Genomic DNA, 14774 nt, shown 5'->3' with positions numbered 1-14774 from the left:
TAATGACCCTTGCTGAGAAGAAATGCTTCCTGATGGCCAACCTGAACCTCCCCTGGCCAACCTTGACTCTACACCTTCCCTTCAGGTAGTTGTAGACTGCACTAAGGTCACCTCTGAGCCTCCTCTTCTCCAGGCTAAACACCCCCAGCTCCCTCAGCCGTTCCTCACAGGTCAGACCCTCCAGACCCTTCCCCACCTTGGTCGCCCTCCTCTGGACTCGCTCCAACACCTCAACATCTTTCTTGAAGTGCGGGGCCCACAACTGGACACAGGATTCAAGGTGCGGCCTCACCAGTGCCGAGTACAGAGGGACCATCACTTCCCCAGACCGGCTGGCCACACTAGTCCTCATAGAGGCCAGGATGCCATTGGCCTTCTTGGCCACCTGGGCACACTGCCCAGGAGGAACCTAATGAGGTTCAACAAGAATTCAACGTGAGGAAGAACTTCACTGTGAGGGTTCCAGAGCCCTGGAACAGGCTCCCCAGAGAGGTTGTGGAGTCTCCTTCTCTGGAGGCTTCCAGGTCCCATCTGGATGCGTTCCTGTGTGACCTGCCCTGGATTGGTCCTGCTCTGGTAGGGCGGTTGGACTCGATGACCTCCAGAGGTCCCTTCCAACCCATGAGGTTCTATGGTTCTATGACCATCCCAGGGCTGAACATCCCCACGCAACGCCCCAGCGCTGGACGTCCCCCCATTCAAACACCACCGCGTGCATCACCCCACGCTTAGACATTCCCCTTCTTCTCCAAAAAGCCACCCACCACATCCACCGAGGAGGAAACCCGTTGCTTACGGCAACCCGACGGCGTCCTCCAGTCGTGCACCACGGCCCCGCGCTTCTTGCAGGTGGCCGCGTAAGCTTCCAGCACCTGGCAGAGGATCTGCTTCGCCCCGTCGCTCATGCACACGTCGTAGAGGCAGTTGCGGTAGAAATCTTGGGGCTTGACGACGTCATGGCAAGCCTTGAAGGGCCCTTGGAAGGTCTTCTTGATGAGGCCGCAGTACTGGTTGCCCCCGTACAGCTCCTTCTTCTCCTCCTCGCACACCGGGCAGGTGCCTTCACAATAATCCCAGCAAAATGGGTCGTCGTCTTCGGGGACCTTCCAGCCTTCGGCCCAGGCCACCACGGCGGCGAGGTCGGCGCCGCTCTGAGGGACGTCATCCTCGGCCTTGAGGTTGAAGTTGCCGCAGAGGCCGCAGGTATGTTTGTAGTAGCTGCTGGGGAGGTCGATGAGAAGACGCCAGATCCAGTCGTAAGTCACCCGGAGGCCAAAATCCGTCTCCAAGACGGCGCTGAGCCCGCTCTGGAAGACCTGGACCTTGCCATCGTCCAGGGTCACCGGGAGGAGCGTCACCACCCCGTTCACCTGCGGGTTGAGGAGCAGCAGATGTGAGCGTGGGGCACCATGAAATCATAGATCATACAACCACAGACCGGTTTGGGTTGGGAGGGACCTTGAAGATCTTCCAGTTCCAACCCATGGGCAGGGACACCTTCCACCAGACCAGGTTGCTCCCAGCCCCATCCAACCTGGCCTTGAACCCTGCCAGGGAGGGGGCAGCCACAGCTGCTCTGGGCAACCTGGGCCAGGCTCTCACCACCCTCAAAGCAAAGAATTTATTCCTAAATTATATCTAAATCTCCTCTTTTTGGGTTTAAAACCATCTCCCTTCATCCCATCACTCCACGCCCTTGTCAAAAGTCCTTCTCCTGCTTTCCTGTAGCCCCTTCAGGCGCTGGAAGGTGCTAGAAGGTCTCCATGGAGCCTTCTCCAGGCTGACCAGCCCCAACTCTCTCAGCCTGTCTCCATAGCAGAGGTGTTCCAGCCCTCTGACCATCTCCGTACCCCTCCACTGGACTCTCTCCAGTAGTTCCATATCTTTCTTGACCTTCACCATAAACCTTCTGGGGTGGGATGTCCCACACGCTTTGAGGTCTTGGAGACCTCCTGCAGCTGCTTCTGGTGGGTTTTGGCTACCCCAAGGAGCAGAAACCAACCTCAGGTGGCCTCACGCAAGATGTTGTGGCATAACCCAACATTTATCATTAATCCACGTTCCACTTTGATTGATTTACCCAAAAATAATGGTGGCCCTGATGGAGCAGGAAGAGATGTTGACCATGATGGAGAAGATGGATGAAGAAGGAGGTGAGGAAGATACAGATGAAAAAAAAGAGGTGGGGAAAGGTCAATTTTCCCTCCATTTTAGGCCAACTCACCCTGACTTTGCCCACTTCCCTCCGGTGGATGGAGACATGGTGGCCATAGACCTTGATGTTGACCAAACTCACGTAAGAGACGGATTTCACCCCACCACGGATGTCGTTCTTGGCCTCCACCTTGAAGGGCACCAAGCTGGTGTCATTCCCGCAGGATTCGGCCATGGTGTAGGTGCAGGTGCCTTGGAAGTCGAAATCGAGCCCGTCGAAGGTGTGGTAGTGGGGGTCACCCCAAGCCCAGCAGGTAGCAACCAGGGATGGGACACACTTGGTTTGACCATCCTTCAACTTGCACCTCTCCTTGGGCCGGCACCGAAGGGCTTTGCAAGGGTCTGGAAGGAGAAGAAACCATGGGAGAAACCACGGGAGATGTCCTGGTGAGGGGCACGTCCCACGTCACCATGCAAACCAAGCGTCCTCACCAGTGTTGAGGTCCCACCAAGTGTCCTCTGCTCCCCCTTGGGCTTTGGCAGGAGATTGGAAGCTCTGAGATGTAAATCAGAGCGCAACAATCCATCGCCAACCCCAAATGTCCCCTTTTCAGCCACCATTGCTTGGAAAAGCAACAAGATTGGGTCCATCATCACCCAAGATGACACCTGTCCTTCAAGAAGGTGCCACCATGGTTCAAACAGGACATCTGGGTGGATGCAAAGCCAAGAGGTGGCTTTTCTGAGGCGCTTTGCTCCTCCAAAACCCTCCCACCGCATCCCTGACCCTCTTGGGGTTGGAGATGGGCTCTATGGCCTCCATCTCCCCTTGCCAGAGGGAGTCCACCTCAGCCAGACCAAACATCTAGACCAGCCCCAGGATCTCCTCTGGCTGCAACATCCCTTTTTTTTGTCTTTTCCACCCAACCAACCCCAATTTTTCCTCACTTTGGTTGACGCAACCCAAGACCCCGTCGCGGATTTCACAGCTTTCGTCGTCGGTGCAGCTGTGGCCGTTGCAAGTCAAGCCCTTGCCGGGGACACACGTGCAACGTTGCTGGCACTTGTCCTTCAAGACCGACTCGTGGGGCTGCGGGGCGAGAGGTGGCGATGAGAAGAGCGTAAAAACGTGGAGAAGGGGGAAAAAAATACCATAGAATCATCATCGTAGGGTTTGGGTTGGAAGGGACCTTGAAGACCATCTAGTTCCAACCCTTGGGCAGCAACACCTTCCACCAGACCAGGTTGCTCCAAGCCCCATCCAACCTGGCCTTGAACACTGCCAGGGAGGGGGCAGCCACAGCTTCTCTGGGCAACCTGGGCCAGGCTCTCACCACCGTCACAGGAGGTAAATTTTTACCTAAACCCACCCAAACGTCCCCAAACTCCGGAAATTATTACCTTGTAGTATCTCCCGTCCACAAAGCATCCACATCCATCCTTGGGAACGCAGCCGTACCCGTCAAAGACAAACCCTTCATCACACTGGCAGCCTTCGACGCAGGTTTTGGGACATATGGAGGCATCTACAAGCCCCGTGCAACTGTTGACGCAGAGGTTGGTGCAGAGCGAGTAGTTGCTCTTGGTGGGGCACTTGAGAGCTGGAAGGACAAGGATGATCATCCCAAGATTGAACGTTGGGTGGAAGAGCGGTGCCAGCCCAGGGTTGTACTCCAGGGAGGTGGTAGAGCCCAAACGGTGATGGAAACACAACCCGTTGGTGCTTGGTCTTGGGGACAAGTGGGAGAAGCCAACACAAGGACCAACAAGGTGGTTTTCTCGGCGTTGGCTCTTCCCATGTGCCCCCAGGGTCAACGAGACTTCACCCCATTGGTGCTTGGTCTTGGGGACAAGTAGGAGAAGCCAACACAAGCACCAACAAGGTGGTTTTCTCGGCGTTGGCTCTTCCCGTTTGCCCTCAGGGTCAACGAGACTTCACCTCGTTGGCACTTGGTCTTGGGGACAAGTGGGAGAAGCCAACACAAGGACCAACGAGGTGGTTTTCTCGGCGTTGGCTCTTCCCATGTGCCCCCAGGGTCAACGAGACTTCACCCCGTTGGCGCTTGGTCTTGGGGACAAGTGGGAGAAGCCAACACAAGGACCAACAAGGTGGTTTTCTCGGCGTTGGCTCTTCCCATGTGCCCCCAGGGTCAACGAGACTTCACCCCGTTGGCGCTTGGTCTTGGGGACAAGTGGGAAAAGCCAACACAAGCACCAACAAGGTGGTTTTCTCGGCGTTGGCTCTTCTCGTTTGCCCCCAGGGTCAACGAGACTTCACCCCGTTGGCACCTGTGTTGGCCTTCTCCGTTTTCACCCAATACCAGCAAAAATTGGGTGCTTCTCTTGGTTCTTCCTACTTGCCCAAAAGGCCAACAAAAATCCACCTGGGTGGCCCTTCGTTGGCTTCTCTTGCCCAAACATGGATGAAACCACACCTGGTTGGCGCTTGCGTTGCCTTATTTATCCCCCACCCCCTTGCGTTGGCTTGTCCCAGGTGCAACTATTTCGGTGTCATCATCATCCTCCCCAACCCTGGGCCACCACCCACCATCATCATCCTCTCCACCCCAACCCAACAGCACCGTCTGCATCGAGGGTGGTCAGCACCGACACCCGGCCCCAACACCTCTTAGAAATTAATTACAAAGCCCCGCCTACTTTTCAATTAACCCCAACAAGATGCGACTTCTCGTCCAGGGAGGACATTTCCCACCCACGACCTCCACTTACGGCAGAAGGATGGTGTTCTCCAAGCCTCAATGGCGATGCCGGCGTCTTGGCAAGCGGTGGCGTAGCTCTGGAGGCTCTGGCAGAGGACACGGGTGTCCCCTCCAGCCAGGCAAAGGTCATGGAGGCAGGCTTGGAGATACAGGGTGGGGTTGATGAGGGGGTGGCAGGAGGCAAAGGGGCCCTTTGGGGCCGTGAGGAGGCCGCAGTAGTTGGGTTTTTGGAGGACCTCCTTCTTCTTCTCCGTGCAGACGGGGCAGTCGTCCTTGGGGCAGTCATCACTGCAAGACACATCGGGCGTCTTCCAGGCAGAGCCAAAGGCCAACGCGTTGGGCGCCCGTTGGCCATTGGGGAGGAGGAAATCATCGTTGCGTTGCCCATTGTAGTTGCCACAGAGGCCGCAAAGGTGGCCCTGGTAGCTCTGCGGGACCGTGACCGTCACGTGGTGGAGGAGGTCATAACGTACGACGAGGCCGAAGTCAGTTTGGAGCAGGACGCCCATCCCGTGTTGGTGTACCTGGACTCGTCCCTTGCTCAGGATGGCCGGGAGGTGGTGGGATATGGAGTCCACCTGGGACAGGGAGAGAGAAACCCTCCAGTGAGCCTCAAGGATGCTCCAAGGAGAAGGCTTGAGCATGGCTTTGTCTTGGAGATAAGGCTGAGGTCTCCCCTCCATCTAGGAGAAACAATTTTGGGGCTCCCATGTTGGCAACCGAAAAGATGTGGACCACAAAACATGGCCTCCCTGTGACCACACAGCTCGTGCTTCACACCAGAGTCAACATGAGGCTGTAGACTTGGACGCCACCATGTTTGCACCCTAAAAGAGGTGGACAACCACGCGTGGACCTACCGTGACTGTGTCCCTCATGGCCAAGTCAACATGAGCCCATAGACTTTGTCACCACCATGTTTGCACCCTAAAAGAGGTGGATCACCATGCGTGGACCTACCGTGACTGTGTCCTTCGTGGCCAAGTCAACATGAGCCCATAGACTTGGACACCACCATGTTTGCACCCTAGAAGAGGTGGACAACCACACGTGGACCTACCACGACTCTGTCCTTCATGGTCAAGTCAACATGAGCCCACAGACTTTGTCACCACCATGTTTGCACCCTAAAAGAGGTGGATCACCATGTGTGGACCTACCACGACTGTGTCCTTCATGGCCAAGTCAACATGAGGCTGTAGACTTGGACACCACCATGTTTGCACCCTAAAAGAGGTGGATCACCATGCGTGGACCTACCACGACTGTGTCCTTCATGGCCAAGTCAACATGAGCCCATAGACTTGGACACCACCATGTTTGCGCCCTAAAAGAGGTGGACAACCACACGTGGACCTACCACGACTGTGTCCTTCATGGCCAAGTCAACATGAGCCCATAGACGTCATCACCACCATGTTTGCACCCAGAAAGAGGTGGACAACAACATGTGGACCTACCACGACTGTGTCCTTCATGGCCAAGTCAACATGAGCCCATAGACGTCATCACCACCATGTTTGCACCCAGAAAGAGGTGGACAACAACATGTGGACCTACCACAACTATGTCCTTCATGGCCACGTCGACATGAGACCATAGACTTTGTCACCACCATGTTTGCCCCCAGAAAGAAGTGGACCACAAAGTGCCACCTTACCGTGACAGCTCCCCTCTTGCCTCGCGTCAAGGTCAACGTCAACCCGTAGACTTCAACGGACAACGCTCGGATGCCGGAGACCTTCTTCTTCTGCCGGGCGACCTTCTCGATTTTCACCACAAATGGTTGGACATTGTCACCGGCGCAGGTCTTCGTGAGGGTGTAAGAGCAAGCGCCCGAGATGTTGAAAGCCATCCCATCAAAGGAGACGTAGTTGCGGTCACCGGTGGCCACGCAGGCCTTGAGCGTGGCAGGTGGACATTGGAAGACGCCATCGATGACTTCTCCTTCGCCGCCTCCAGGGCAAGACTTTTGGCAGCTCACAGTGCCACCAACCTGGCACTGACATTTCTCCTGCTTGGTGGGGAAGAAGGTCTCGTCCACCTTGTAGTAGAAGCCCTCATGGAAGCATTGGCACTTGGACAGGGGGACGCACTTGTGGCCGCTGAGGACGAAGCCTTCGTTGCACGCGCAGCCCTCCCGGCACCTCTCCAAGCACTTCATCGGGGTGTAGATGGCGCCGCAGGTCTGGCTGCAGCCCTGGGAGCAGATCTCGTAGTGGCTGTTTGGAGGACACGAAAGACCTACCACCAGACGAGAAGGTTCGTTAGGAGCAGGGAAATGACACGTAATTAGGTTGTGTCTGCTGATGAGGTTCACCAGATGAACCTAATTCACTGATTTTTTTAGCCAATTACTCCATGGCCGAGTCATCTCTTCCTCACTGCGAAGATGATGAAGGAAGAGGTGTCCACATGGGACATCTCAACCCTTCTGAGGTTTCCACCCCCTGAACCACCTGGTTTCCCCCATCATTCTCCAGAGAAACAAGGACGTTCCCTCAAGCTCCAACGTTGGGTCTCCAATCAACTTCCAGGGCAGGTGGATGATGGGACCTACCTAGGCTTTGGATAGACAGAGATGATGGGACCTACCTAATCTTTGGGTAAAGAGATGATGGGACCTACCTAAACTTTGGGTAAAGAGATGATGGGACCTACCTAGACTTTGTCACCACCATGTCTGCACCCTAAAAGAGGTGGATCACCATGCGTGGACCTACCGTGACTGTGTCCCTCATGGCAAAGTCAACGTGAACCCATAGATTTTGATGCCAGCTTGTTTGCACCCTAAAAGAGGTGGACAACCACACGTGGACCTACCATGACTGTGTCCTTCATGGCCAAGTCAACATGAGCCCATAGACGTTGTCACCACCATGTTTGCACCCAGAAAGAGGTGGACCACAAAGTACCGCCTTTGGGTAAACAGAGATGATGGGACCTACCTAGACTTTGGGTAAACAGATGATGGGACCTACCTAGACTTTGGGTGGGATAAACCACCACTAAGCGAGATGATTCCCACCTCAAAGTTGTCCCAACGTGGGTGTGGTCCAGGATTCAGGGTCCCTTGGACAGTTGTGACCTCTCATGAGCAAAAACCCACCAATCAGTCCAACTTACTGCAGAAATCGTCCGTCCTCCACGTCCCAACAGTGACACCAGCGGCCTGGCAGGCAGTGGTGTAGCGGGCGATGACCAGGCACATGGCGTCCTCCTGGTCCGAGAAGAGGCAAAAATCCCGCACGCAGTTCTGGAAGTATCTCTCGGCGTCTACATGGTCATGGCAACCTCCAAAAGGTCCATTCGCTTGTAGGATGACCCCACAACCCGCCTTGAAGACCTTGTGGTGCTGTAGAGCCGCCATCATGGCAGGACATTCCACCTGCGACAGCTCCGCGCAGCCGGGGATGTCGGTCACCTTCCAGCTGAGCCCGAAGGTGTCTGGGTTTGACGTCACTTGGCCGTTCTTCATCATCATCTCGTCGCCCACGTCGCCGTTGTAGTTGCCACAGAGGCCACACAGGGTGTTGGCGTAAGTGCTGGGCGCCGACACGGTGACTTGGCCTTGCCAGTCGTAGGTGACGGTGAGGCCAAAGTCTGTCTCTATCACCGCGTCCTGTCCACCTCTGTAGATGGAGATCTTCCCGTTTCCATACTGGTATGGTAGGTTGACCAACTGGTCATCAATCTGGGGACAAATCAAGAAGAAAAGACATAAAATTTGGTGCCCAACAGCAAAAGTCACCAGCCAAAGAACCCAACTGACGTAGAAGAAGACTCCTCAGATCTAATCATCTGCCCCAAATCCAGATGCCCACCAGCTTTGAGGTGCTTGAAGCTCCACAGCTTCTATCACCCATATCCAGATGCCCACCAGCTTTGAGATCCTTGAAGCTCCACGGCTTCTCTCACCCATCCAGATGCCCACCAGCTTTGAGGTCCTTGAAGCTCCACGGCTTCTCTCACCCATCCAGATGCCCACCAGCTTTGAGGTGCTTGAAGCTCCACGGCTTCCATCACCCACACAGATGCCCACCAGCTTTGAGGTGCTTGAAGCTCCATGGCTTCTCTCACCCATCCAGATGCCCACCAGCTTTGAGGTGCTTGAAGCTCCACGGCTTCTCTCACCCATCCAGATGCCCACCAGCTTTGAGGTGCTTGAAGCTCCACGGCTTCCATCACCCATCCAGATGCCCACCAGCTTTGAGGTGCTTGAAGCTCCACGGCTTCTACCACCCACCAACCTCCATCTTCAGGTGGAGAACCTCATATTTAGGCAATTAAATCTCATCTTGATTAACGTGGGGCAAAGAGACCAGGTAGCTCTGGATCTCGGTGGCATGGTTGGAGAAGAATACTCAACACATTAAAAAATAGAGGAGAGAGGGTGGAGGAGAAGACATGGGACAAGGAGGTTGGGGTGAGGAGCAGAAGGTGAAGAACACGGCGATTAGATAAAGAAACCTTTGGTGAACCCACCATGATTTTGCCGGCGTGCTCCTGGCTGATCCCAATGGTTTTCTCGTAGACTTTGACCATCACGCGAGCGATGGAGGCCAGAAGCTCATCGTTGTGGCGGCCGTTCTGCACCAGCACCTGGAAGTCCACCAGACCTTGGTTCTCCTTGCACAACCCAACCAACTGGTACATGCACGTGCCTTGGAAGGTGAACTTCCCACCATCAAAGGTCTCGTAGTAGGTGGCACCAGCCGCCGCGCAGGTCCCGTAGCTCTTGGGGTAGCAACCCTGGATGCCCTCCTCCACCCGGCATTCTTCTCCGTCACGGCAGGTGGCCCGGCGGCACACGGCCCTCCGGGACTCCGCGTCGCAGACGCAACGTTGGGTGCAGGTGGTGTCCCCCCAAAACTCCTCGTGGAGGCCATGGAGGAGGCCCTCGAAGACGCAGCCGCACTCAGCCTGAGGGATGCACTTGTTGGCGTCCAACACGAAGCCCTGGTGGCACTGGCAGGTCTCCACGCAGGTGGAGGCGTCGCAGTTGGTGGGCACCGCGGCGTCGTTGCAGGTGGTGGGACAGGCGGGGCCACACGTGGTGTAGTTGCTGTTCTCCGGGCAGGAGAGAGCTGTTGGAAGGAGGGGACACCATGGTCGTGGTGGGGATGGGGCACCATGGTCGTGATGGGGATGGGGCACCATGGTTGGGATGGGGATGGGGCACCATGGTCGTGGTGGGGCACCATGGTCATGGTGGGGATGGGACACCATGGTTGGGATGGGGATGGGACACCATGGCTGGGATGGGACACCATGGTTGTGATGGGGATGAGGCACCATGGTTGTGATGGGGATGGGACATCATGGTTGGGATGGGACACCATGGTTGTGATGGGGATGGGGCACCATGGTCGTGGTGGGGGTGGGACACCATGGTTGTGGTGGGGATGGGGCACCATGGTCGTGATGGGGATGGGGCACCATGGTTGTGGTGGGGATGGGGCACCATGGTCGTGATGGGGATGGGGCACCATGGTCGTGATGGGGATGGGGCACCATGGTCGTGATGGGGATGGGGCACCATGGTTGTGGTGGGGATGGGGCACCATGGTTGGGATGGGGATGGGGCACCATGGTCGTGATGGGGATGGGGCACTATGGTTGGGATGGGGATGGGACACCATGGTTGTGGTGAGGATGGGGCACTATGGTTGTGATGGGGATGGGGCACCATGGTTGTGGTGGGGATGGGGCACCATGGTTGTGGTGGGGATGGGGCACCATGGTCGTGGTGGGGATGGGGCACCATGGTCGTGGTGGGGATGGGACACCATGGTTGTGGTGGGGATGGGACACCATGGTTGTGGTGGGGATGGGGCACCATGGTTGTGGTGGGGATGGGGCACCATGGTTGTGGTGGGGATGGGGCACCATGGTCGTGGTGGGGATGGGGCACCATGGTCGTGGTGGGGCACCATGGTCATGGTGGGGATGGGACACCATGGTTGGGATGGGGATGGGACACCATGGCTGGGATGGGACACCATGGTTGTGATGGGGATGAGGCACCATGGTTGTGATGGGGATGGGACATCATGGTTGGGATGGGACACCATGGTTGTGATGGGGATGGGGCACTATGGTTGGGATGGGGATGGGGCACCATGGTTGGGATGGGACACCATGGTTGTGATGGGGATGGGGCACCATGGTCGTGGTGGGGATGGGACACCATGGTTGTGGTGAGGATGGGGCACCATGGTTGTGATGGGGATGGGACACCATGGTCGTGTTGGGGCACCATGGTTATGATGGGGATGGGTCACCATGGTTGTAATGGGGATGGGACACCATGGTTGGGATGGGGATGGGGCACCATGGTTGGGATAGGACACCATGGTTGTGGTGGGGATGGGACACCATGGTCGTGGTGGGGATGGGGCACCATGGTTGGGATGGGGATGGGGCACCATGGTTGGGATGGGGCACCATGGTTGTGATGGGGATGGGGTACCATGGTCGTGGTGGGGATGGGGCACCATGGTTGTGGTGGTGATGGGGCACCATGGTTGTGATGGGGATGGGGCACCATGGTTGTGGTGGGGATGGGGCACCATGGTCGTGGTGGGGATGGGGCACCATGGTCGTGATGGGGATGGGGCACCATGGTTGTGGTGGGGATGGGGCACCATGGTTGGGATGGGGATGGGGCACCATGGTCGTGATGGGGATGGGGCACTATGGTTGGGATGGGGATGGGACACCATGGTTGTGGTGAGGATGGGGCACCATGGTTGTGATGGGGATGGGTCACCATGGTTGTAATGGGGATGGGACACCATGGTTGGGATGGGGATGGGGCACCATGGTTGTTGGGAGTCTCCATGGATTCCCTGGACCTTCTGCATGGGTTTTGGGGAGTCTCCATGGACTCCCTGGACCTTCTGCATGGGTTTTGGGGAGTCTCCATGGACTCCCTGGACCTTCTGCATGGGTTTTTGGGAGTCTCCATGGACTCCCTGGACCTTCTGCATGGGTTTTTGTGAGTCTCCATGGACTCCCTGGACCTTCTGCATGGGTTTTAGGGAGTCTCCATGGACTCCCTGGACCTTCTGCATGGGTTTTTTGAGTCTCCATGGACTCCCTGGACCTTCTGCATGAGTTTTTGGGAGACCAAGACCAAGGCTGAGGATTTTCTGTCAATGAGGAGCTACTCACGACAACGTGCCAGCGTCCTCCAGTCAGCAACGGTGACTCCCTCCTCCTGGCAGTCATCTGCGTAGGCTTTGAGGGCCTGGCACAGCATGAGGTGGAGCCCATCGTTCAGGCACAGGTCGTAGACACAGTTCTTCAGGTAGACGTCGGGGTCGATGGTGGCGTGGCACCTCTCGAAGGGCCCCAGGCGTTGGGTGAGCAACCCACACGACGTCTCCACCTTGTACTTGGCCGCTTTGTCCCATGGACAACGTCCGCAGGCCCCGCTGCAGGTGTCCAAGCAGCGGTGGCTCTCGCTGGCCACCTTCCAGGCCTGGCCCAGCTCCACGGCGTCCTGCGCCAGGTTGCCATCGGGCATGAGGGAGTCATCGCGGGGGTCGCCGTTGTTGTTGCCGCACATCCCGCACACTTTGCCGGAGAACGTGCCGGGGAGCTTCACCACCACGTGGTCATCCCAGTTGTAGAGGACCTCCAGCTTGAAGTCCGTTTGGACCAGCACGGACCTGCCCTTCTGCTGCAGGCGGAGCTTCCCGTCAGCGAGGGATATGGGGAGGCGGGAGCGGTGGTTGTTCACCTGGAGGAGGCAACAAAAGCGTGAAGAACCATCAAATGACATCAAAATGGGGTAAAAAATGGAGTTTTTGGAGCTTTGAGGTGTCTTCTCGCAAGAGATGATGGTGCAGCAGCGTCATGGACTCACGGAATCATAGAATCATCTAGAATCACAGACTCAATGAGGTTGGAAGAGCCCTCTGGGCTCATCGAGTCCAACCATTGCCCTGACACCACCATGGCAACTAGCCCAGGGCACTAAGTGCCATGGCCAGTCTTGTCTTCAACCCCTTCAGAGATGGTGACTCCACCACCTCCCTGGGCAGCCCCTTCCAATGTCTAATGACCACTTCTGAGAAGAAATGCTTGGAAAGGAGCTTTTGGTTGGGAAGAACCTTGAAGACCATCAAGTCATGTTGCCATGGTGGTGTCAGGGCCATGGTTGGACTCGATGAGCCCAGAGGGCTCTTCCAACCTCATTGATTCTGTAAGTCCAACCCTAACCCAACACTGCCAAGGCCACCACTACCCCATGTCCCTCAGCACCACATCTCCACAGCTTTTGAACCCCTCCAGAGGTGGTGACTCCACCACCTCCCTGAGCCCGTTCCAATGTCTGGTGACCCTTGCTGAGAAGAAAGGTTGGAGAAGACCCATAAGGTCATCATCAAAGATATTGGTTTGGATTTGATGATCATTTTTCTCACCTACCCTCACAATCCCGTCCTCAGCCCTGACCACCACGATGGTAACGTCGTAGACGCGGACAGTCACGGAGCCCACGTAGGAGACTTTCGGGTTGCCCCTGTGCTCGTTTTTGGCCTCCACGCTGAAGACGGGCAGGGTGGGGTCCAGATCGCAGGTCTTGGTCAAGGTGTAGGTGCACGTGCCCATGAAATCGAAGGTCTTCCCATCAAAGGTTTTGTAGTGGGGTTCGCCGGTGGCCCAGCAGGTCGAGATGATTCCTTGGATGCACGTGGGTTGTCCATCCACCACCTCGCACCTCTCCTGGCAGCCCAGGTCTTCGCAGGAAGGCGGAGCAGAAGCTGCAGAGAAAGGGACAAAAAACACCATGGATGGGCAACCATGGAGAAGACCTGGCCGTTGGCAAGGTGCAACCACGCGTGGGCCCTACTTACGCGTGGCGCAAAGGCCGGTGAAGCCGTAACCGGCGTAACTCTGGAAGCCAATGACCAGGAGCCCGAAGGGTGTCCGCTGGTGCTCAGCGCTCTGGATCTCCGCCGGCTTCCTCATGGTGACCATGGCCCAGGAGAAGTCCGTGCCGGGAATCGCTTGCCACGATATGGTCCTGTCTGTCTTCTGGTTGAGGGTGGTGGCGCTGGCGTCGGCGCTATGGGCGACGAGGACCACGTGGTTCTGGTAGCCGTCCACGCTGATGACGCGGTAGGACGTGCAGTAGGTGGAGATGGGTGGGATGTTGAGTAGAAGCGGGTCTTGCTTGTAGGCCCCGGTGAAGAAGTAAACCACTTGGATGGCGGCCGGAGCGCTCACGTAAAGAGGAGAACGTTGGTTGACCTCGAACTTGCGGACCTCGCCGGCCGCCATGTCCTCGGTGGTGGCCACATCACCCCTGTTGTAGGTGATGGCCGTCTTCTGGGCCGCCACGACGTAGGCGAAGTCGCTGTTGCTCTGCGAGGGGTTGGGGGGCACGACGTAAGTTCTCCCCCACTCGGCCACGGGCAGGAGCTGCTCCACCACGTAGTCGCAGCCCGTGTGGATCTTCACGCAGGTGTGTCCGCTGAAGACCGCCACGGGGTTGTCCGACGTGATCTTGGTGCCGGACAAATCGTCGCTACTTTGGAGTTGGAAGCTGTGGTAGGGGCTCAAGAGGATGCGGAGGGTGGAACCGGGGGAGTAGGTCCTCTCCTTGTAACGAAACTTGCCCTTGACCTTGATGGCAACGGTGGCCGACGTCTTCCCGGCCACCACAACGAACTCCTTCAAACCTTCTTCCCTGGCGTCTTCTGGCGTCACCACGTAGTACTCGTTGCCCAACTTCTCCACGGGCAAAACGGTGGTGCCACCTACGGTGTAGCTTTTGGAGCTGAAGGCCACCACGGAGACCTCCTTGTTGGCCTCGATCAAGATGGCTTTATCCGAAAGCCACGTGCCCGCGAGCTCCATGGCACCGGGGACGCGCAGAGAAACCGTCTC

General features: G+C 56.8%; 1 protein-coding gene across 1 annotated transcript; it reads right to left on the bottom strand.

Annotated features, from left to right (window-relative positions):
• Positions 1–728: 728 nt before the first annotated feature.
• On the bottom strand, positions 729–14770 carry LOC137677438 (IgGFc-binding protein-like). Its single transcript, XM_068424741.1, has 11 exons — positions 13739–14770; positions 13311–13645; positions 12051–12621; positions 9360–9961; positions 8001–8568; positions 6535–7118; positions 4885–5452; positions 3556–3755; positions 3103–3244; positions 2225–2556; positions 729–1370 (listed from the first exon to the last, which is right to left on the bottom strand). Exons 1-11 carry the CDS (start codon positions 14742–14744, stop codon positions 729–731), a joined length of 5550 nt encoding a protein of 1849 aa, XP_068280842.1. The 5' UTR covers positions 14745–14770.
• Between the last annotated feature and the right edge of the window lie 4 nt (positions 14771–14774).

This window comes from Nyctibius grandis, unplaced genomic scaffold, assembly GCF_013368605.1.
Source record: "Nyctibius grandis isolate bNycGra1 unplaced genomic scaffold, bNycGra1.pri scaffold_59_arrow_ctg1, whole genome shotgun sequence".
In the NCBI taxonomy this organism is placed as follows: Eukaryota; Metazoa; Chordata; class Aves; order Nyctibiiformes; family Nyctibiidae; genus Nyctibius; species Nyctibius grandis.
Note: the sequence above shows the minus strand (reverse complement) of the source record. Positions and strands in the feature narration are given on the sequence as shown.

What these genes read in the sequence shown, in the direction of transcription:
- LOC137677438 (XM_068424741.1), bottom strand. Translation starts at nt 14,744, where the DNA reads ATGGAGCTCGCGGGCACGTGGCTTTCGGATAAAGCCATCTTGATCGAG. An exon ending in CTTGGGTTGCGTCAACCAAA is followed by an intron (nt 2,557 to 3,102) that starts GTGAGGAAAAAT and finishes TTCTCCTTCCAG; the next exon opens with ACCCTTGCAAAGCCCTTCGG. An exon ending in GGGAAGTGGGCAAAGTCAGG is followed by an intron (nt 1,371 to 2,224) that starts GTGAGTTGGCCT and finishes CTCAACCCGCAG; the next exon opens with GTGAACGGGGTGGTGACGCT.